General features: G+C 46.2%; 1 protein-coding gene across 1 annotated transcript; it reads left to right on the top strand.

Moving 5' to 3' along the window:
• Nucleotides 1-1,759: 1,759 nt before the first annotated feature.
• LOC134634090 (tomoregulin-1-like) lies at nucleotides 1,760-21,069 on the top strand. Its single transcript, XM_063483154.1, has 10 exons — nucleotides 1,760-2,438; nucleotides 8,727-8,836; nucleotides 9,529-9,658; nucleotides 12,977-13,003; nucleotides 13,090-13,180; nucleotides 13,281-13,429; nucleotides 15,952-15,999; nucleotides 16,101-16,221; nucleotides 16,835-16,996; nucleotides 18,187-21,069. The coding sequence occupies exons 1-10, from the start codon at nucleotides 2,312-2,314 to the stop codon at nucleotides 18,269-18,271; spliced, it is 1,050 nt and encodes a 349-aa protein (XP_063339224.1). The 5' UTR covers nucleotides 1,760-2,311; the 3' UTR covers nucleotides 18,272-21,069.
• The last annotated feature ends 1,530 nt before the right edge of the window (nucleotides 21,070-22,599 follow it).

The following is a 22,599-nucleotide window of genomic DNA, read 5'->3' as shown; positions in this document are numbered from 1 at the left end:
TTTCCTCTTTAAAACGATGCTCATTGCACTTCAATTTGACTTTCATTCAGCCTGCACTACACCATGTAAATGCAATTTTATTATACTGTTTGTTCTTTGTTCTGCCCACACTGCGGTTTTATTGTGAAGCACTTTGATGTACACTAGTCTTTTAAATGCGCTATATAAATAAACTTTGACTTGACTTCAGTCACTTACAGCCTCCTTCAGTCAAAGTAAAGCCTTCAGTTTGACCCTCTGTAGTTTTAAACGGGATCATTATTTATGTCTGAAGGAGCAGGTCTGTCTCGTTCCTGCAGGCGGCAGCGCCCCCTGCTGTTGTGAAGGTTGCACCATGATCATGAGCCCTGCAGTCAAACTCTGCTGATATTCAGAGTTAGGGAACCTGAGAGGACACAGAGGTGGTTCTGTTCATTCATTTTTCCAGCATCGTTACCTCTGAAGAAGATCATCCAGCTGCTGGACGTTTCTCTCTAAACTTCCATCACAGGCTGAAGCTCTGATCCTCAGACCCTCTGATCCTTCAAACATTTACAGGAACTCCTTCAGAACCACAAGTTTTTCATCAAAGCTCCCAGTCTGTAGCAAAGAACACACGCTGTTGTTCCACATTTCAAAGCTAACAGCCACACTCAGCTGGAAGGTGAGTCAAAGGTAGTCATCATGTATCCCACCTGCTGGCATGAGCCTTGAAAGTTTACCCAGAATGCACTTTTTGGAGTTTCCTGCAGTGATTTATCAGAAACAGATCAAACATGCAGAGTACTGATGCTGTTTCTGCTCCTCTGCCTCACAGATACGAACCTGCTGCTCGGGCAGAGACTCGGTCCTTAGGCTGGGACTCTTAGACGAGGCATAAAACAGATTTGTTCGTAGTTTTTATCAAAGCTTAAATGTGTTTTTTAGCCCTGTAACTTTCATCTGGACCCTTTCTGTCAGTGGAAACGAGTTCAGGTTCAGTCCCTGCGATATCCCAGTGGAAGACAAAGAAGGGCAGCTCAGCAGTATGTGTCCGAGTTACTGCGTCAGCACCACTCTCAAAAATAAACATGTAAAATTACAGAAACACTTTGTTGTCACTTTAAAGAGAATGTTTTGGTAACTCACAAAAAAACCATTTGTTTATTTATTTATTTATTTCACTGTGGACACGTTAAAAAGAAGAACTTCTGTTACTTTTAGTATGAAAGTCTGTGGGGGTCTTCATCAGTAGGACGAGCTATAAAGTTGATGAAAATGCAGGTAAAAGTGTGTCTGCTGGGCCGATTCTGGCCCCTGGGCCATATGTTGGACACCCCTGTGACTCAGCTGATTCTGAGGAGGCACCAGGGTTTTAAACCGAGGACCTGTTGGCAGTGCTCTGAGTGACGTTAGCCCTCCCCGCAGGTTATTTGTGGCCCCGCCTTTATCACTTCTAACTGTCCGCAGGTTAATAATAATAATGCAGATTTTATTAATCCAGTGGGAAAGTTCTTAGTCCTTAGCTCAGTGAAGCAGTGGGCGGCCACCAGTCCAGGGCCCGGGGAACAGTGTATACAGACCGTACCTTGCTCAAGGGCACCTTAGAGGAGCCGTTCGGTGGATTTGAACCCCCGACCATTATTATTATTATTATTATTATTGTTGTTGTTGTCGGTGAGATTAGGTCAGCTGCAAAGCATGCAGGGATACCTCTGTGTGTGTGTGTGTGTGTGTGTGTGTGTGTGTGTGTGTGTGTGTGTGTGTGAGGGAGTGAGTGGGAGTGGTCTCCTGCAGGTCACGTGACGCAGGCCTTTGTTAATGTGTGATTCCGTGGAGAAAGACCAGGAGGACAAAAAAAGTCGCGACCGATCGAGCCGCCGAACCACCCTCATCCGTCCACGCTCCACCCTCACTGCGCCCCGGCCTGGATGCTGCTCAGAGGCCGCTGGCACCTCTACCTGGATTCGTGTGTCCGCGGCTCTCCCCGCCGGTTTGAGTGCGAGGCAGCGGGGCTGGGGGATGGAGGCAGAGTCCGGGCTGTAGGGGTGGAGGAGGTGTGGGGGTCGGCTGTGAAGCCCCAGGCCCTGCTCGGCTTTGTTATCCCGGGATCGAGCTGCAGCCCTGCTCCGTGTTTCTGAGAGCCGAGGTGAGGAGCACATGGACGGAATCTGTGAGCTGTGCGTGGATCAGAACCCGCTGCGTGGATTTGTGCTGTGAGGACTTAGTGAAGGAGGACCCAGAAAAACACGACAGATTCTTTTACTCCAGTTTGTCTCTCTTTGTGTTCATCCACCTCCCTGCGCGCACACCAGCCTCCACCTCCCCCTTTATCCCCCCTCCGTCCTCCATCATGGCTCCAGAGCTCCGGGTCTCCTGCTTCTACTGCCTGCTGGTGCTGCTGGTTCTCCCCGCCGTCCGGAGCTCGTTCCACCGCAGCGGTGTGGACTGCGGCCCCGGAAGGGCCGAAGACTGCCCAGGTGAGCTCACTCACAGCCTGCTTACACTGTAGGGGCTCTGTGGAGGGTCAGAGGTCGGAGCAGGGTGACCCAGCCTTTCTCATATTTGTGTTTCCGTTGGTGTGTCAGTACCTGTAGTACACCTGAGCAGTGATGTAATGGATGCTGAACAGATGTTTCACCTGCTGAAGCTGCAGCCATGTTGCTCTCCTGTGTGTGTGTGTGTGTGTGTGTGTGTGTGTGTGTGTGTGTGTGTGTGTGTGTGTGTGACCACTCCTCACTTTAACCAGGTTCTATTTCAGGGTTAATTACAGGGTGGAGCAGGGCGAGGCTCAGTGATGGAGCTGGGTTGTGTAGCTGCTCCGTCTTTACTGTGTGAGCATCAAACTGCAGCTGCGCTGCGTTTCTCAGCAGTTCGTCAAATCTGGCCTCCAGACACCGGGTAGGCCACAGACTGTAAATGGAAGATGGACAAACCATCGTGGTTGGTTTGTGAACTCTGGTTAAATTTATCAGCCATCACCAGCTGACGCTGACAGAGGGTGTTGTGCTCACACCTGTCAGTGTGGCCACGCCCCTAATAATGCAAATGTAAACATTAACCCCTCACACAGGTGTTATGATTGGATAATTTAGCTGAAGACACCAACACCGTTCCTGTGGTGGACTCCACAGCTCAGTGAAGGTGAGACTGAGGCAGGTCCAGTCCTGGAGTCGTGAGGTGGATGGACCGTGGTCAGACCTGCTGAACACTTTGACCTCCTTGTTGTTTGCTGTGCTGATAGAGGCCCGTGCTGTCAGGAGCTGTAGGAGGTTCATGTCAACGTGATGCAGGAGCCAGAGATTCCCAGCCTCACACAGCCCGTCCTGCTGCCGCCTCCTCACAGTGCCGAATAATCAGAGCTGAAATGTTTATTGGGCGTGTTGATTGGCCGTAACAGTAAGTCAGTTTGGGATTGGCTGTTTTTTTTTCTGGCTCAGATAAAACTAAAATGAGGGGCCGTGTAAGAACAGCCTGGAGAAACGAGCAGCTGATTCATCTCCTGATGAACGATAACGAGCTGTGGCTCGTAAAACGCTTCAGAAGTGAGGATGGAGTGGAGTGCTGTGGAAGTTTCAGGGTGTTTTTCTGCATTTTCTTGATTTCACACACATTTCAGTTCTGTGTGTGTTACAGTGCAGATCTTTCACTCAGTGGGAAAACATCGCTGGTTTTATATGCCCTACATTTCAGGGCGTCACCAGCAGCAGTTTTGAAAGATCATCACAGAGTAAACGATTCATCAGTTCACTCACGAGATGCAGAGGACAGAGGAAGTGTTGCTGTAACACCTGGCTACAGCAACAATGTAACAGCTGGAAAACGGTGCAGCAGCAGGTGGAGCGGTGGTTTGGTGCAGCGGCAGCAGGTGACATACTGAGACGAGCGAGCTGAGCAAGAAGGCCACACTTTTGATTTACCAGTCGATCCTCATCCCAGCCCTCACCTGGAGGAGGAGGAGCTCGCACATCTGGAGGGAACTTCTAGTTTATGTTGATCTAAATACGACGCCTCCTGGGTGCCTCCTTTTGGAGGTGTTCTGGGCACCCCAAACTGGGGGGAGACCCCGGGGTCAATCCAGAACCTGCTGAGACTTTGAGTCTCTGCTGTCCAGCTGTGCCACCGTGACTTCAGATAAGCAGAGGGTGGATGATGATGGATGGGTGGTGTGTGATGAGTGTGCAGCTCAGACATGAGTAGACTTCATTCTCCGTCTCTTCCACTCCTGCTGCTCCAAATACTCGTTAGAGCACATATAGTGGATCAATCCGCCACTGAAAATAGTCCCTATGTGTTCCTCCATCTAAAACATGTTTGATCAAATCAGTGAGCTGGTGTTTGTGTGCAGACATGAAGTCATTTTGAACTTTTCTACTCTAAAAGTAGAAACCTGGAGCTGAAATAAGTCTTTGAACTTTTTTAGGATCTAAAGAATCAAAAATCTTTGAGTTCTACTTTTAGAAGCTCTGAAGGTTTTTTTAAACCTGAGCTCCGTCACTGATGTTCTCCCGGGACGTCGCACCACCCCGCCTCAGCTCGTCTTTTATGAGCTCCTGACTCGCTCCAGCAGGAAGTTAGCGAGAGCAGTGAGGTGGGGACGGAGGGTGGAGGGCGGTTTAACCCGTGATCAGGCCACAGGTCAGCCTTTAGCGGTTGTCCGGGAGACGTAACACAGAGCTGACGTGAAGACGCCGGCTTCACCTCAGAGTTAAAGGAGAGTGTTTCCTTTGAAGTAAGTCAGGTGTGTTTACTGCTGTTGGTGTGGAGACGATGAAGCCAGCGACAGGCTGAGGGTTAGTCTGTCTTCAGCTCCTGCAGCGCTGCGTCTCTCTCGGTCAGGACAAACTCTGTGATGAGGAACGTCAAACTAACTGCTGGACGCGTTCCTAAAACCAACCTGCACCTCTGTGGAAGTCAGCGCGACTCTTTAATGGTTCCTGGTTACGAGCTGAAGCACAAACTGAAGCTCACCTGGAGGCTCGAGTCCTTCCCCCCACCTGCCGCCCTCAGCTGTTCCTCACAGAGGTCTGAAGGTCTTTCCTTACAAACATGTGACTTTATGAATGATTGATGCTCATTTTAGTCCCACTGAGATCAAAGCTTGTACAACAGGGACCTGACCGAGTTAGCAGCTGCACAACAGCACGTTAAAAATGCAGCAAACACAACACGGCATACAAACAAACACCATCATCCCCACAGCTGCATGTGGTGACTTTAAACTAACAGCCGATTTTGATTGAAGTTAGTTAGTGTTAATAGAGATCGACAGACCACGTGACTTTCGCGCGTTGCATTGTGGGTACGAGTGGCAGCAAAATCAAAACACTGCATCAAGCGCTAGCATTTCCAGCACCAGTAACCATTCATTCTGCGGTTTGAATCCCTGCTTGCATTTTATTTGCCCCAAAAACAGTTATATACAAAACGACGGAGAACACGGCAGGTCCATTCAAAGACAGACGTGACGAAAAGGCAAAAAAGTACGAGGAAAAAAATCAAAGGAGTGAAAGGGTCAGACCCATACGAGCATAGAGTGGAGTAAGGACGTTAGCTGCTGCCCAGTTTTCATCACGCACATATTTATTATTATAAGGTCCTAAGTGTGAGAGCATACACTCACAAAATGTTTAGTAACTTCAGATCCTGCAACAAGCCCAGGTCCAGTTTACTTTGGTGATTTGGACTATTCCATTTCACAGCTGTTGTTACATTTTTTTCTTTATCTCCTGTACAGACTAACGCATCTATTTGTCGTTTCAGGTTGTAGTGTTACACAACATTTTCAGATCTAATAGAAATAAAATAAGTGTTTTGTAATTCATTCAATTTATTGTCTTTATTTATAACTGGCATTATTGTTTTGTTCTATTATAGGATCTTACAAGAAAGAGGCAACATTGTATTGCATTGTGCAGTGAGCACATGTGTGCTGTCTGCAGGCGTCTGCAGGCGTCTGCACACTGAGAGAGCTTTGTTTCCAGATCTGCTGAGGACCAGCAGAAACGTGCAGACAGCCCTCTCTGCTCCTGCTGCTGTCGTTCTCCTCACACTCTCCTTCCACTAACACCTGTGTGCAGGTGTCGTCCGTGGGGGAGGGGTTACCCGCTGTGACTCCCACAGAGCCTCCCGACTGGTCCCTGCAGACACCGACTCCGTAAACAAGCTGCTGACACTTGATGATGCAACTGATGCGCGTTTATGTGTGCGTGTGTGTTTGACTGTTTGATCACCTGATGAAGGACCCTGGCTTCAGTCTGAGGGACTAATCTGCTGCCAGAAGATAAAATGATGTCACGCCCGTTCATTAACACAGGCCCCGTGTACCTGTCTGTGTGGCAGCTCCATGGATGGCTGTTTGGTCCTTCTTAGTGTTAGAACGACAGATTATAGATGCTGCACTCATTGGCATGTTGTTAGCCAATGAGATCATTGTTTCCACAGTTAGCTCCGCCCCTCGCTCTTCAAGTCCAGTTTGAAAATCACCAAGATGGCGGCGTTGAAGACGCTGAGCCCGAGGCTTCGGGGCAGGACCCAGATCTGACTGCTAGTTCCTGTTAGCGCACACTCGTTCTAGGTTCACCTCTCAAAGAATGGACCAATGGTGTGGCTCCACTCAGTGTGAGACCAGTCAAGGAAGAAAAACCAGTAAACCATGATGGAGCTGCTGCAGAGTTTACTACAACATAACTCTGGCTCTCAGACAGTCATTTTAACAACACACACACACACACAGTGCATCCTGGGAGAACACACTGTTTCTGTTATTGTGTGTGAGTGTGTGTGTGTGTGTGTGTGTGTGTGTGTGTGTGTGTGTGTGTGTGTGTGTGTGTGTGTGTCAGCAGGTTGATGTGGCTGGCTCAGCACACTGTGGTATTTACTAATTACAGGGGAGCTGAGGTCACGGCCTCTGTAATTACAAGCTCTAATTGGCCAGCCTGCGGGCTGCCGACCAATCAGCTGCCATCAGGAAATTACTACCCAGGATAATAGTGTGTGTGTGTGTTTTTCAGTGGAGCTGTATTGTTTTGTCAGAGTTTCCCACTCTGTGTGTGTGTGTGTGTGTGTGTGTGTGTGTGTGTGTGTGTGTGTGTTCACACCATGGGCCGGTCCTTATGGTTACGGTTGGTTGTGTGTGTGTGTTTTTTAGTCACAAACTGAAATATCTCCACAGCTGGTGGGGGTGGTTGGGGGCACGGGGGGGGGGGGGGGTGCTCCTCAGAGGAGGAATCCTGCTGACTTTGTGTTTTTCTGTGTTGCTCAGTCTGATACCTTTAATCTAACATGTTTAAAACTTTACATCCAGCTGTGTGCGGAGTTTAAAGCATGCCCTCACAAACACGCCCCCCATCACAGACAGACTCACTCGTCCTTTTATTTATTTATTTTTTTTGCCTGTCCCGTTTGGTTCTTTTGCCATCAGAATTATTGTCTAAAGGCGAAGAAGGATGCCCAACGGATTTACTTTACCAAATGGACCATCCCAGCCTTGCTGTAATGGTCTATTTGATTTACCTTTTATTATTTATTTTATTTTCATTTGCTGAATACGGGACAGACTTGATTGGGGGAAAGAAAGGGGAGAAAGAAAGAGGGAAAGGAAAAACAGCGGGGAAGAGGGACGGGGAAAAAAGGCAAAAAACAAAAACCAACAGAATAAGCAGACAAAAAATACATATATCGATCACCTGGATCACCTGTTGAGAAAGAAAAAAGAAAACAAGCAGAAGAAAACGAGAGTAATAGAATAAACAACATCACAATGATCTATGTGAATATGACAGTAAATACTAAATATTAAACATTATTGTGCAGCACGTAAGATCGACAGCGCACAGTGTGCTTTGAGGTAGGAGCCAAAAAGGGTGTAGTTTGTGTGTGTGAGCACCCGTGTGTACACCTGTGAGCATGGACGCGCTTGTTTTTAAAAGGTTCCTTCATGTAATGATCTGTTAGAGGGTGTGGGGGGGCCTCGTCCTTTTATTTTTGGCATCGTCAGCCTTCATGTGAGTACAGTAGAGACACACAGAGTGAGGGAGTGCACTCAAAGCAGCCTGACCTTTGGTGTCACCTGTTCAATCAGCTATAGCAGCACCTGAGCCTGTTTCTATATAAATTGGAGTCACATGCTGGAGTCACAGGATGTGACTCCAGCATCCTTTGGGCTCTGTGCAGACCTCACATGTAGCACCGTGTGTGTGTGTGCGTGTGTGTGCGTGCGTGTGCGTGCGTGTGTGCATGTGCATGTGTGTGTGTGCGGGTGCGGTTTCACATGCATTAAAAGCAGGATCACTGTGAGGCATCTGTGCAGCTTCTGTGGTGGATGATGGATGTGAGAGCTGCTGCACTGGGACGTTATGTTCATGTTTCACTCTGAGGAGGAAACTTTGACGTGGTGACTCCACAGTTTAGTTCATCCTCACTGCATCCACAGGAAATCAGAGGGTCGGTACCAGCAAGGAGCTGCTAATCAGATGTATTGATTAAGTGATCATCATCATCCATGATCTGAGTGGACCATGAGCTCCTCTGTATAGCAGCCATGCGTCTCACAGCTGAAGCTCAGACCGGTCAGCAGGACAGAGGTCCGAGCACAGCAGCAGATCTGTGCAGAGCTCAGAGAGCTGAACGAATGCTGCTGAATCAGGACTCAATTTATCCCCACACACTGACCACTTTTATTTCATGCAAAGTTTTTTTTTTGTTGAATTCGCTGCTCTCAGGACGATAACTGTGACGTAAGAATGATCCGGTTTGTGTTTTTCCAGATTTGTCAGAGAAGAAAAGCGACCTGCGCGTGTGTGACACCGGGACGTGTCGCTTTGGAGGAACCTGCCGTGAGAACGGCGCCGACATCAAGTGTGTCTGTCAGTTCCACGTGAGTTACACACACACTTCTACACCTTGGCGCCCTCTACAGGCTGCAGTACTCAGGTGTAGTCTCCACAGTGCTCGCTGCAGTGTTATTAAATGTTTGCTGAATGAAACCAATCACAGCTTTTTTATGTGTGTGTGTGTGTTACAGCTGCTGTTACAGATGTTATTAAAGCTTCTGAAACGTGATCATTGTGAGCTGGTCACACAGCAGAGTCTACACAGCCTTTAGATGTTGACATCGTTTTACATAAATAGCTCAGTGAGATGGTCTCAGCTGGCCTGGAGGAGATTCTGAGTAAACGTGAAAAAGTTGGGCTGAAAATGGAGCCAACATGGCCGCTGCTGGTGCTGTGTCGGTGTCCCCTCTTTCTTAAAAGCATTTCAGATACTGCTCATCTGCTGTAGAGTTTCTGCACCTCACGCTTCTTCTTTTATCTTCTTTTTTTAAGCACACGCTGCACACCTCAGACAAGTTTCAGCTAACAGCTCTTTAAAATGCTAACTGTGCTATCTTTGCACAATGCTATCATTGTGCACAGATTTTTGAATTTGGTTAGACCGGAGCGCACTGACCAATCAGCAGTGAGCCTGCCTACATCATGAATGCTTGTTACCTTCAGGTTCCCTCAGAGTCCTGTGTGAGTCTGAGTGCTGTGATCGGCTGCATTTAAATAAAGTTACTTTGTGTTTCAGTGCAATAAGAAGTACGTCCCCGTGTGCGGCTCCAACGGAGACACGTACCAGAACGAGTGTTTCCTGAGGAGAGCGGCGTGCAAGAAACAAAGAGCCATCAACATCGTGTCAGAGGGACCCTGTTACCATGGTAACTCACCCTCGTCTTTACCCTTTCACTGCTTCTTATAATAAGCAATAATGTGTGAGCAGGTGGACAGATGACACAGGTATTCACAGGTAACCCCAGAGTCTAATTCAAAGTCCTGTAATCTGATAAAGGGTTAAAACAGGTGTGGGTGTGTCCATAACAGCAGTACCTGTGCTAAATATGGAAGCTCCACCCACCTGCTGTTTCGAGGGCAGCCAGTCAAAGTTGGACTGAAAGGGGGAGGAGCTACATCAGCTTGTTTCAAACAAGCAGAAGCTAGTGATGTGCGATACCACTGATTTCCTTTCAGATCCGATACCAAGTAAAATTCAGGGTGGTATCGACGATACTGATCCGATACCGATACTTTGTACAAAAACTTATTTTTTTTACTCTCTTTTATTGTATCTCAAATTATAGCTTCATCATGATTACAGGACATCAGACTACTGGTTCTTATCACTTAATGATGCAGAATAATCATATAGAAATAAAAAAACTGAAGTTGTGCGCTATTTGAACATGCTGCCTGCCTGCAGCACTAAAGGACTCCATGAGAGACGTCTGTCTCGCCCTAGCAGCACCTGTCCCTCTCCTCCTCTTCAGTTTGCCTCAACATACACTCGTCATATTCTGTGATATGATTTACTCTGAGGTGTTTGACAAGGTTAGTGGTGTTGCCACAACACCTCACATTCTTGCCACATGTATCGCAAACCGCGTCTCGGCTGTTTGTGGAGGTAAAATACGTCCACACATGACTCCGTTTACGCTCAGCCATTGTTGTGAGTGCGCACGCCAAGGGGCTGCTACACATTTATACAGCCATATTTCACACATGACTATAAAAGGCGGAAGAGGAAGTAGTTCCTTCCAATGTAGACAATCCGAATGCTATAGTTTCTTTCCACTGTGTTCCTGTTAATGATAAACTACAAATTTACCCTAAATTACTAAAATATCGATATTTTAATGTGAGAATCGATTCTAGAACATAAATGGCTGGTATCGGAGGAATCGATGTTTCAGTATCGATCCGCACATCACTAACAGAAGCTGTGTCCCAACCCAGCGATCACACGCTTCGTAGTACGTGCACTTCGTGGACTACGTGGGGCGGGTACTATGAAGTGCGAGAAGGGCAGAAGTGAGAGGCTCGTGAAATGGGATGGTCTTGCCTTGGTCGCACTGCTCCGGTTGCCTAGCAACCATGATACTAACCGCGAGAAACGTTTCATACAGCTTTGTTTGACAGAAATGAAGGAGAAAAAATGTTTTTTTGTTCATTTATTTTTGTTATGAGATAAAGCATATAAACAATTACAGCAATATGATGCAACAAACACAGCAGTGCTACTAATCCAAAATACTCAAAGCTTCATAGAACTGAAACAAACATTTATTTTTAGCTCCATTCTGCTGCTGACACATACTTTAGGTTTCTGAATATTAAACTTGTTGCTGCCTTTCATAGTGTGTAACTTGAAGGCCCTGAGTACTTTCTCCCACACTGAAAACACTGGAATGATAAAATTATTTGAACATTACCTAATAAGACTGATTCAGGACAGACAATTAGTTATTTTAAACTTTCCTAGCAGTCCTTCACAAACAGGGAACAGTCTGTCTATTCTCTCCATCTGTCAGCTGCTGCTGGCTCTTCCTCCTCCTCTTCCTCACACACTGCTGAGTTTGTCCTGGTGGATCATCAGGGGTGCAAAGCCTCACAGATGATGTGCAGCAGTGGGTCCCTCAGTCTGTCCTCACTCTGGACACTTGCAGTTGTCACACATGGAAATCAAATGTGTGATAAGCTGCAGGATTCAAACACAAGTGTAACTTATAAATACATGTTCATACTTTTATTCCACAATCAGAGAGAAAGAAACAGAGAGAGAGTGCAGGACAGACAGACAGGTGACAGTCTCAGGTGTATACACTGCTACAAAACAGCACAAGAGAAGGAGGATTTAGTGTTTGTGTTATTACGAGTGCTAAACAAGAAGAGTTCCCAGATGGTCCAGTGGACACATGTGTGACTCCTGTGATTAAAGCATCTTTCTTTCAGCTTAACGAGTGAACCGTCAGCTCGTTCAAACACACGTTAAAGTCCGTTTGGCTCGACACCACCGAACAGAGGCAGCAATATAACATAGCTAACATTAACAGTGCAGTGAATCCTGCTTGTGCCGTGATATTCAGGACTGCAAACCGAGCAGCATCACTGACTTTCAGCTTGTTGTGTTTGTGGATATATGACTGACTTTAATTATCCATAAAATCATCACATTCTCTGTAGGATTAAGGTCGACTATATATATATTTTGAAGTAAAGGCTTTAAAACCAAGTTTACGCTGAAAGTACAAACATCACTAATGTCACATAACTTTGCCGACATGTGGCCAACAGTAATGTTTTAATGTTCTTCGTTATTAAACATTCGCACATAAATAAGTGACATCATATTCAGTACTTACTTTTGAAAGTTTATTCTTCGGACGCCCCGCTTCAGGCATCCGCAACTTTTTTTAGAAAAAAATATCCACACCCACCGCCGCGCTATGAATTGTGGGATATGTGGGGCCACGAAGTCTACACCGGATCCAGACTTCAAATTTGGGGAAATGAAGTGTGCATTTGTCGACCGAATTTGGAGTACACTTCGAATCGGGACACTGTTCGTCGCGTCGCTGTGACGTAATCGTCTACAAATGCGCACTGCGAAGTGTGCGGTTGCTGAACTGGGACACAGCTAGAGAATGAAAACAGCCGCCAGCAAAAGCTGCAGTTCCTCTAACGTCCAGCAGAGGCAGCAGTGAGTCAGCCCCCATAGACCTCCATGTTAAAATGTTTAAAAGCTTAATGTTAGCTTTCTTAGGGGCGTGGCCTCTTTGACTGACAGATGCATGGTGACGCACCTTAACCATGTTTATGCTGTTGGAGCCCTTTAGAGCACTTTTAATAACATCATGTGACCAATAATTATGGCTGCTGTAAGGTTACCGTAGTAACAGAGCATCCAGGAAGGCAGAGCTCCAGGTTTGGTGAAATTCAAGGATTTTAATTGGATGTTACTGAGCACTGATTAGCAGCTATCTGTGTGATGCTCGTCTTCATAAAGAAGGATTATTTTGAACTGTTAATCATGCAAAGCTACTCAATGAGTCCAGAAGTATGGGTGTGCTCCTCACACACTGAGCCTGTTATGACACATGTTTATATGAACATCCACCTCTGCAGCAGGTTAAAGTTAACTTCCTGCAGCCGGTGACACTAACGTCAGAACGTGTGTGTGTGTGTGTGTGTGTGTGTCTCAGATGCTGGATCAGGATCTGGAGATGGAGGTAAACAGCTTCACGTTTGCTCTGGTTTGTTTCTGAGTATTTTTGAGTTGAAGCAGACGAGCTGAGCGGCGTTTGTGTGTCTGCAGATGACGAAGGCTCCGGCCGCGGGAAAAAGACCTCCAAGTGTGGGAACTGCAAGTTTGGAGCCGAGTGTGATGAAGACTCTGAGGATATGATGTGAGCACGCACACACACACTCAGTGTTAGGAGTCTAACCGTGAGCCTGAACGAGCGTGTGTGTGTGTGTGTGTGTGTGTGTGTGTGTGTGTGTATCCAGCTGCATGTGTAACATCGTGTGCAACGGCCACAACGACAACCCGGTGTGCGGCAGCGACGGCGTCACCTACGACACGCCCTGCCACGTCCGGGAGGCGTCCTGCCTCAAACAGCTCAAGATCGACATCAAGCACGTCGGACGCTGCCATGGTAACAGCAACACAGCAAACACTCCTTCATCCATCACCTTCATCATCATCATCATCATCTACTCACAGCAGGAGAGGGAGAGAGAGGAGGAAACTGGGAAAGGGAAATATGGAGATGGGGGGTGGAGCTAAGGGAGGAAGAGGAGGAGGAAGATGAGAGTCAGGAGGAAAAAACGTTTCAGTTCATTTATTTTGAATGATGATCTCAATACACACAGACACACACACACACTGATTATCGCGGCTGGCTGAACAAACAGCTGGTCTCATTTTAACGCCACGACCTCCTGCTCCACATTTTCTCTTCTTTGTTCTCTCCTCCTCCTCCTCCTTCTCCTCCCCTTCTCTCATTTCCATCTGTCCTTCTTTTTCTTTTTATATGTACAGTTCTATTCTATTCTTTACTTCTTCGCCTTTTCTTTATTTACATCTTTATTTGTTATTTTAACTTTGTTTCTTCTTCATCCTTTATCATCTTCTTCATTTTCTTCCCTTTTTGCCTTTTATTCTCTCTCCCCCTTTCCTCCCCTTCTTTCTTCTGTTTTTTTACTTTCTTCTTCTCCTTTACAGATTATTTCTTCTTCACTTCTAATTTTCTTCCTCCTGTTTTCTATTTTTTCTTATTATTATTTTTTTGTTCACCTTTTGGGTTTTTTTGCTGCTCATCTTCTTCCTTTTTTTTTTTTCCTTGTTTCTCTTCTTTCCCTCCTGTTAAATGTTCACTTGCTTCATCTTCCTTGTTTTCTTTGTCTTCTTCTCCTTCTTTGACTTGGTCTTCCTTCTGTTTTCTCGGCTCGAGTTTGAAATAAGCTGAGTTGTTCCGGGTTAAAAACATCTGACACGCCGACTCTAGAAGCCTGTGGTCCAGTTATTATGACTCTTAATGAATTTTTGGATTTTAAGTAAATAATTCAGATGTTCATTTTAATAAAAGTGGAGGGATTAACAGGTGTGGTTTTATGAGTTTCACCAGCAGATCTCAGAATCGTCCAAAAACCCAGCGTCACAGTTTCAGATGTTACGATCGGAAAAAACCGTGTTTGATTAAAACTGAAACACGAGTGCTGAAAGAATAAAAGCTCCCGTGTGATCGATGCTGTTCAGTAAAGAAACTGCATGGCGCAGCTTAAAAACACATCAGATACACATTTAACCATGAGCGTAATCTTTGTTTAGCTTTTTAAAGCTTTTTAAATGTGAACGCATTTTTACCGGAACATTAAAGCTGTGAACGGTTCAGAACAAATGAGACGAGCAAACGTCTCTGCAGCGCTGACGGAGCTTCACCCTGAGGCCAGGAAAGTGTGTGAGTGAATCTGTACACGTTTATATATCTTTGTGGGGACCAGAAATTAGAATGCTACTATGCTTGTGAGGACCAACAGTCCTTATGGGGACAAAATGCCCGATGAGTTTGAAGGTGTTTGTGAGACTCGTAATGTGGTTTTAGTGTCAGGGTTACAGATGGGTTAGGGTCAGGCTGAGGGTAAGCATTATGTTAATAAGATGCCCTCACTAAGATATGGAAACCAGTGTGTGTGTGTGTGTGTGTGTGTGTGTGTGTGTGTGAGTCACTGACCTGTATTTAAGCCTCTCTCCTCGCTGCTCGCTCTCATCAGTCACTGTGAGTCGGATGCGTGCGCACACTCGCTGTAACGCCTCATTGATCGGACGCTGAAGCTGGTCTGAGATCAGTGATGCTCTCTGTAATCTGACGCTGTCGGGTTTCACTCGGGGACTAAATGTGATCGAGGACGTTAACTCTTCATCTCATTCGTGTGCTGAAACTCACCTTTTATAAATATTTCACCATCGTTCAGACAGGAATGGACCGTCTGAACAGAAACGAGCTGTAATCTGATTCTAATCCCATAAAATCAGCACACGAACATGAACACACACCCTGACAGCCTGCACAGATTATCAAATTATAGCTGAATGAAAAACTTTCAACATTTTACTGTCTGAGGCTCAAAGTCACGGAGACGTGCAGATCTCTCCTCACATATGTGATGTTATAGATGGAGAGCTGCAGCTCTACTAGAGCAGCTTTGCATGATTCACAGCTTAAAGTAATCCTTCTTTATCTCATGCTAGGCCTCACTTCATTTGACCTCCTGTCCTGGTGGTGCTGATGATGGTGCTTTAGATCAGTGGTCCCCAACCCCCGGGCCTCGGACCGGTACCGGTCCGTGAGTCGTTTGGTACCGGGCCGCGAGAGTTGAGGCTCAGGTGTGAAATGTATGGTTTTCAGGGTTTTTATCGGTTTTCAGCGTTATTTTGTTATCGTTTTTATCATTAACTCGGTTTTCCTGGGTCTTTTCACGTGTGTTATGAATAAATCTTCTTTTTTTCGGTACCGGTACTAGTTTTATTTTGTTGTATTTATCCGCGACACCTTAAAGGCCGGTCTGTGAAAATATTGTCGGGCATAAACCGGTCTGTGGCGCAAAAAGGGTTGGGGACCGCTGGTTTAGATGCTTTCTCTGGTCTCATAATCTTTTTCTTCTTCTGTGGTTTCAGATAAAAACAGGAAAGACGACGGCATCAAAACCAAGCCAGAAATCTACGGTAAGCCCCACCCCCAGCCAAGCCCCGCCCCCAACTGTGCCCGCTCCTGTCTCACAGCAACACCAATCCTAAAGCACAGATTTCTTCTTCTCTCCTTCCAGCTGTCCCCAAGCCTGGTGAGGGGGAGGGGTTCGAGGACAGCCCCGCCCCCTGTCCCGAGGACTACTCCCAGTTCTGCGAACACGGTATCTGTGAGATGAGACAGAACCTGCCCACCTGCAGGTAAGCCCCGCCTCTGCCCTCGTGCACCTGCCCAGGTGTGTGCGTGTGTTATTCACACCGAGCGCGTTCATTCATGTTTAAACTAGACTCAGCAGCTGAAAGAAGACCTGCGATGTTAAAAGTGGACCAGACAAATGAACAACTAACCAAAATCTTCAGTTCTCTGAAAAAAAGAAACGAAAAATTCTCTCATAAAGTTTGAGGAACGAGAAACTGAGCTCAAGGTTTAAATATTGGATTGATCCTTAGAGCTGATCTGAGATCGTCGAGCTTCAACAGCTTTCAAAAATAAAAGTCTGACAGCTGAAACTCAGACTGGCTGATTTTTGTGTTTTTAAAGATTTAAAGTTTTTCTGTCAACACGAAAATCTTTGACTCGATTCACTGAACGCAGCGATCTGTGTTTGCTGTCAGAACAAAGACAACGTCGTGTGTGTGTGTGTGTGTGTGTGTGTGTGTGTGTGTGTGTGTGTCACTGAGGATGATCAGTCACAAACATCACGTCCTCGTTGTCAGTGTGGAGTTTTATTTTTATTCATGAGCAACGTTCTGAACATGTTCCTGTGAAACTTCCACACGTAACACTGACTCTGTGTGTGTGTGTGTGTGTCAGGTGTGAGGATGCATACGGGGGGCAGCAGTGTGAGCAGCTGCTGGACTTTAACATCTTGTACGTGGTGCCCAGCGGGCAGAAGCTGCACTACGTCCTCATCGCTGCCATCATCGGAGCTGTTCAGATTGCCGTCATCGTGGCCGTGGTCATGTGCTTCACCAGGTACACATACACACACGCACACACACACGCACACACACCTTTCACACCTTTCAACGGATCACATCAGGGTCCTCGCTGCACACCGAGTGAGTAATGAGCCATTAAATCAGTAAACTATGATTTTTGTGGTTTATGAAACACGAATGCTTCCTGAATGTGTGAAATCCTTTCACCGCAGAGGAAAGTTTGGAGGTGTGTGTGTGTCAGGCTGTGAATCGTGGCGTTCAGCCCTCCAGCCTCCAGCAGGGGGCGCTCACACCCCAGCAGCACTCAGTCATGAAGCAAAGCACCATAAAACCATTAATGAGCAGAGTTTCAGCAGCAGCCGTCCAAATCTGTGAAGAAAAAACAAACTGGCACGTCTGAGAAACAGAACCAGTATTATTTTATAAAAAGTGGCTCCTCCAGCAGACGTGGTTCAAGTCTGTCAGGTTAAAAGTGCAGCACAGACGTGCAGACCACGTCCCCACATGCTGTCCTGATACGCTCATGCTGAAACCAACACCAGGCCCTCCTTTTTCTCTGTAAACCTTTGGTGGTGAGTGATGGTGGAGCATCAGCAGGCTGCCTGTGACGATGGATGCCTCCACGTCCTCAGCCGCTTCATCGCTTTATCTCACGCTGTAAAAAACTTTATCAACACAGAACACCAGTGCTGACGTGATTTCACTTAAAGTGAGTCAGACATTTCCAATAAAAAAACTTCTAACATTCAATAACTGGACCTCTGAGAGCCTGGAGTTTATCCCCATCCCACATCTAATAGAACAGAATAGAATAGAACAGAATAGAATAGAACAGAATAGAATAGAATAGAACAGCGCTTTATTGTCATTGTACACAAACAGAGAAAAGGTGACAGATGTTTTTGTAGTTTTACACACACCAGGAATCTGCAGGGTCACTGCTGTAAGAGAAACACTCCTATTGGCTGTTAAAGATCACCCGACAGGTGATCGACACATGATCTAACTTTACATTTTGCCGGGAAGCTGGAAAATGAAAATATTCCCGATCAGCTTGATTCGTTTTTTCTTCTCCGCGTCACCGTCCGACCCCTCAGAGTTACAGAGGGGACGTGAAGCAGATCGTTGTTACGTTTACTGATAAAAGCTGAGTTCTTGTGGAGCGCTGTGGCTCGTTTAATGTTGATGTTGTTGTTGACGTGCACTTCCTGTTGTGTCCTACAGGAGGTGCAACAAGACGAAGCGTGGTCGGAGGCAGAAGCAGCATCTCGGTCACTTCCCGTCAGGAACGTCGTCCCGGATGATGTAGCTGCTCTTTCTTTTTTCTTTTTTTAATGATTTTTTTAATTTTCCATCTTGTTTTTTATAAAATTCAAGAAGTCCGACCTTTCGTACCACAGACTGCATTTTTGATATCTCGACTTTTTGGTGCCTCTTCTTATTTTCCCTCATTTTTTGGAATAACCCGACGTTACTGAGGGGCCTTATTTCCCACCTTTCATTCCTTTGGCTTCCCGTCTGCTGGTGATTTTCAGTTTGCGGAGCGGAGACGCGGTCGTGCTGCTGCCGTCTTCTCAGACTCTGAAACACTGTGGAAACTTTATTTCTCTGATTGTATCGTCGCTCCGGACGTCCACACCGCGAACAGTGACGATTGTCTCAGTTTTCGCCCGGTGAGACGCACAGCAGGAGCGCCTCCTTTTTAGTTTTTCGGCCACGTTAGAGCTCATCCCTGCTACAGCTGCGGTTCTCATCCGTCTTCCCCCCGCCCACACGAGGGCAGCGACCCTCATCCTGATTGGCTCTGGTGTACATGCACGTGCTGATCTGTGGATTCATCTCTGCTGAAACATGTCCACCTTTGTGGCGTTCATGCCGCATATTAATGACGTGACGGGAGATTCGACCCAACGCACACCCAGAAAACGAGGCGAGCCGATCGGAGTCGGTACTAATGGAAGAAGAGCTTCTGGTCACGTGATTTTCAGCTGCTGTGAACACTCGGACTGAAACTACACACTCGAAATGTCCTGAAGTAATGAGGTGTGGCCAGGAGCAGCTAAAGCCATGGCTGGAAGAACTGTTCTGAAGTGAAGTGGTCACGTGACTGAAGCTTCACTGCGAATTAATTTTTTGTTAAATCTTTGTTCTGTGATTGGCTGAATTTGTTCATTAAAGCTGTAAAACATGGACGTAGCTACTATGAACTGCATGCTCATTGGCTAAAGACTTGTGATTGATGCCAGCCAATGAGCATGCAGTTTCCTTCCACATATAATCCTCCTTTTAGAAATGTGGCGTAAATGAGATTTACAAAACAGTCAGTTCATTTTTATTCAGTGTGGCCGAAATCAGTGACCGAGCAGGAGAGTGCTTACAGAGGTCAAAGGTCAGACAAGGCCTTTGTAGCAGCAGCTGTCGCCATCTGGTGGCCTTTAGATAGAATCCAGGTTTATTCATTTTCCTGAGCAGGAAGCTGCGTCCATGTTTTCTGCTGTCTGTGAAAGACGCTTTAATAATCCAGACATGTTGGACTGAAATGGGGAAAACTGGGAGACAGATCTAACATGCTAACTAACAGGACTCGTGTGTGGAGGTTTTCACTGAGACTGCTCGGTAAATTAGACCAAAGCAGCTTTTAAAATTCAGTCAAAACTGTGAATCTTCCCTAAAAATGTTATTTTCTTATCAGCTTCATATCAGCGTTTATCTGGAAATATGGTTCTCAGTCAGATTCTGTGTGCGCCACGTTTCTATCCTTTTAAATCTTCTCTGTGAAAGCGACAGATGTGATGAAGAAGAGCTGTTCTGCTCACATTAGCCAGGGTTCCTTTTTTACTTATCAGTGCATACTGCCCCTCAGCAGGCTTCCTGACTTTGGCCAATTGGAAAAAGAAACAAAAGGCAGCTGATTTCAGCTGGAGGCAGCGAGGCTCTGCATGAAGGGCAGAATCAGATAAATGAGGATGATTTTGAACTGTGAATCATGCAAAGCTACGCTGGCGGTGTAATGACAAACAGGTGGAAATGAGCAGAAGAAACCCACTTTGAAGGTTTAATGAGCACCAAACGCGTGTTGTGGACGTTGCCATGTTGAGAATTCCCACGATGCACTGCTGCTCACCTTTGGCCAACTTCTCTTGTTTTTCTTTGTTTACTTTGTCACGCATGTGTTGTACCGCCTTAACTGTCCAGGGGGCGCTGTGCAGCAGGACTACAGGATTATCAGGGACCACCGGAGCCCCGTGCCCCTCAGATATGAGCCGACTCGTGTCTCAGGCGTGTTTTTTGTTTTTAACTTTGTGCAGCGTCTCACAGGGTCAAACGTCTCCTTAGAGAAACTTTCTTTAAACACTTTTTGTATTTGTTACAATGAGATCCACCTGAAAACCAAAATGCTGTTTTTTCTACTGCTTAAAAATAATAATGAGGTACGAGCCGACATGTACAGGTTGCTATGCTAATTATTTTATTGCCTAATTTTCAGATGACGCCATTCCGGAAATGGATTCCAATGTTTGTGTGTTTGGACAAGCTGGCGATAATTTAAAGGACCTCGTCGAGCTTTTTATCTTCATTCTGATTCGTAACGATGGTACCACGTGTCCGTGTTGGTCGTTTTGTTGTGTTAGAAGGAGTAGGCCGATAAGCTGGGCTCGGGTTCGCCTCGCGCGCCGCTGCCCTGAGGTGGACCGCCACGGTCTTGGTGGCGCTTGTCGCAGGGAACGGGCCAGATGTTGCTGTAGATGTTGATCCTGCATGAACCGTGAAGTTGTTGTTTAGACTGTGCTGTAGCTGAATTAGCATTAAATTATGATGTTTGAACCTCTGCGTCTTCATGTGTCTGTTTTCTGAGCCGGCCTCTTAATAAAGCTTCACACAAACATCTGGACCTGTTTTAAAGCTGTTACTGATCCATGTTTAAACACCTGGAGGTATGAATGTAGAGCCTGCATTCTTTCATAATGCCCAGCAGGGGGCAGTGGTGACGGGTCAATAATCTGTCCCTCAGTTTCTCACTCGCTCATCATCACAAGAATCTGAATATTTGATGGAAATAAATCCTGAAAATAGTTTCTGATGGTCAAAGGGCTCAAACACAGTGCTCATTAAACATAATCATATCCATGATGTTATTATTTGATTCATTTGATTATAACGGTATTAAGTAAAAGTGCATTCAAACTGTGCTTCAGCAGATTCCAGTCCGTGACAAGGCCGCTGAATTTTAGTCAAAAAATGCCTCAGAGTGTTTTAACTATAATCTTTGAACTATTTAAAGATTACATATAAATATGGGTATGACAGCGCGTGAGCATGAATAAAGTGTAAATGAGCATCTGAAGACGTGCTGCTGAGTGAAGAAGCCGAACACGTGGACAGCACAGGGAGGGATCTCAGCCCGGCCTCATGAATGCAGCAGAGACCCCGATGAGTCCTCTTCATCCTCAGCTGTAACAGTCAGTGACGCTTCAGGTGGAGCACCTCAGCGAGCTGACAGTCCGCCATGTTGGACCTGTCGGGTGATTATTGTGTAGCCTGACCAGCGAGGCTCCAGAACACAGCGCTTCCTGCTGTATAAACAGTTTCCCAGCCTCTCGTCAGGGCTTCAGCTTATTTATGACCCGTGCTAAGAAGGAGCCGGACAGAACAACAGTTCCTCAGGTTTCCGAAGGCCTTCCAGGGTCTTTGAACATTGGCCAGTTTTTCACAATTTTTCCGGTCCCTGTACCATTTTCAGGTTCCAAGCTGCACATCTGCTCCAGCCTGAACCTCGAGCTGGGCCGGTGGCAGGTTTCGAACTCCTTCCTATCTCATTTCAAGTGTTTTTACTTCACATTAAATTTTGACACCTTTGAGAGGTGAAAACCAAGCGCGCCCGGTGGCTGATGAAGCCTTCGTGTCTTCTGCAGGGAGGTGGGGTTAAATATAGCAGTGATGGCAGGATAATTATAGGCAGCAGCTGCTGGAGGGCTTTCAGACAGCGGGGAGTCCCCTTCTGTCTTCACCTGATTCTGGCCCACCTCCCCTCATTCTCTGTTTTCTTCTGGAAGGTTATAGTAATGATGGGTTGCATGTCAGAGCTTTGAACGCTCTTCTTTCTTTCTTGGTGAGGTCGGGCTACGATTGAAAAGGGTTCAGTGCAGTGAAAGCACATCTGGATAGAAACAGACAGAGGAACTCTGTCAGTCATGGATCGGCCTCCCCAGAGCCGGACGCCAGCATGACTGAAGTGGTAACTTACAGAGATGACAGAGTTCAGACTGAGCTGAAGAATAAAGGTGTTCATAAAGAATACTGACTTTTAAGCATCAAGGTAGAATTACTACAAACTCTGTTTTTGCCTTAGATACTATTTTTCCATGTATGTTTGCATGTTCGCAATAAATCACTGCATTTATTTCCCATTTTTCCTAAAGTAAATGTCCAAACATTTCCATAAGTGTTTCCTCTTCCTTCTTCCCTTTGTCATTTTATAAAGAATTCCCCGCTCGACCTCTCTAGGATCGTGTTTTTATTCACTATCATTGCAGTAATTAGCCGCAGTTGTCAGACTGTCAACCAACTGTATGTCTGTACCTGGAAGACTCAAGCTGAACTTCTAGGAAGACCAGTATGTTACTGCTAACTTATGGG

Source organism: Pelmatolapia mariae, linkage group LG9, assembly GCF_036321145.2.
Source record: "Pelmatolapia mariae isolate MD_Pm_ZW linkage group LG9, Pm_UMD_F_2, whole genome shotgun sequence".
NCBI classification, from domain to species: domain Eukaryota; kingdom Metazoa; phylum Chordata; class Actinopteri; order Cichliformes; family Cichlidae; genus Pelmatolapia; species Pelmatolapia mariae.
The sequence above is the reverse complement of the archived record's forward strand: the minus strand, read 5'-3'. Positions and strand labels throughout refer to the sequence as shown.

Excerpts from the sequence above, each read along its gene's own strand:
- LOC134634090 (XM_063483154.1), top strand. The coding sequence starts at position 2,312 with ATGGCTCCAGAGCTCCGGGTCTCCTGCTTCTACTGCCTGCTGGTGCTG. Across the intron at positions 8,837-9,528 it reads AGTGTGTCTGTCAGTTCCAC|TGCAATAAGAAGTACGTCCC; the intron begins GTGAGTTACACA and ends TTTGTGTTTCAG. Across the intron at positions 13,430-15,951 it reads GCACGTCGGACGCTGCCATG|ATAAAAACAGGAAAGACGAC; the intron begins GTAACAGCAACA and ends CTGTGGTTTCAG.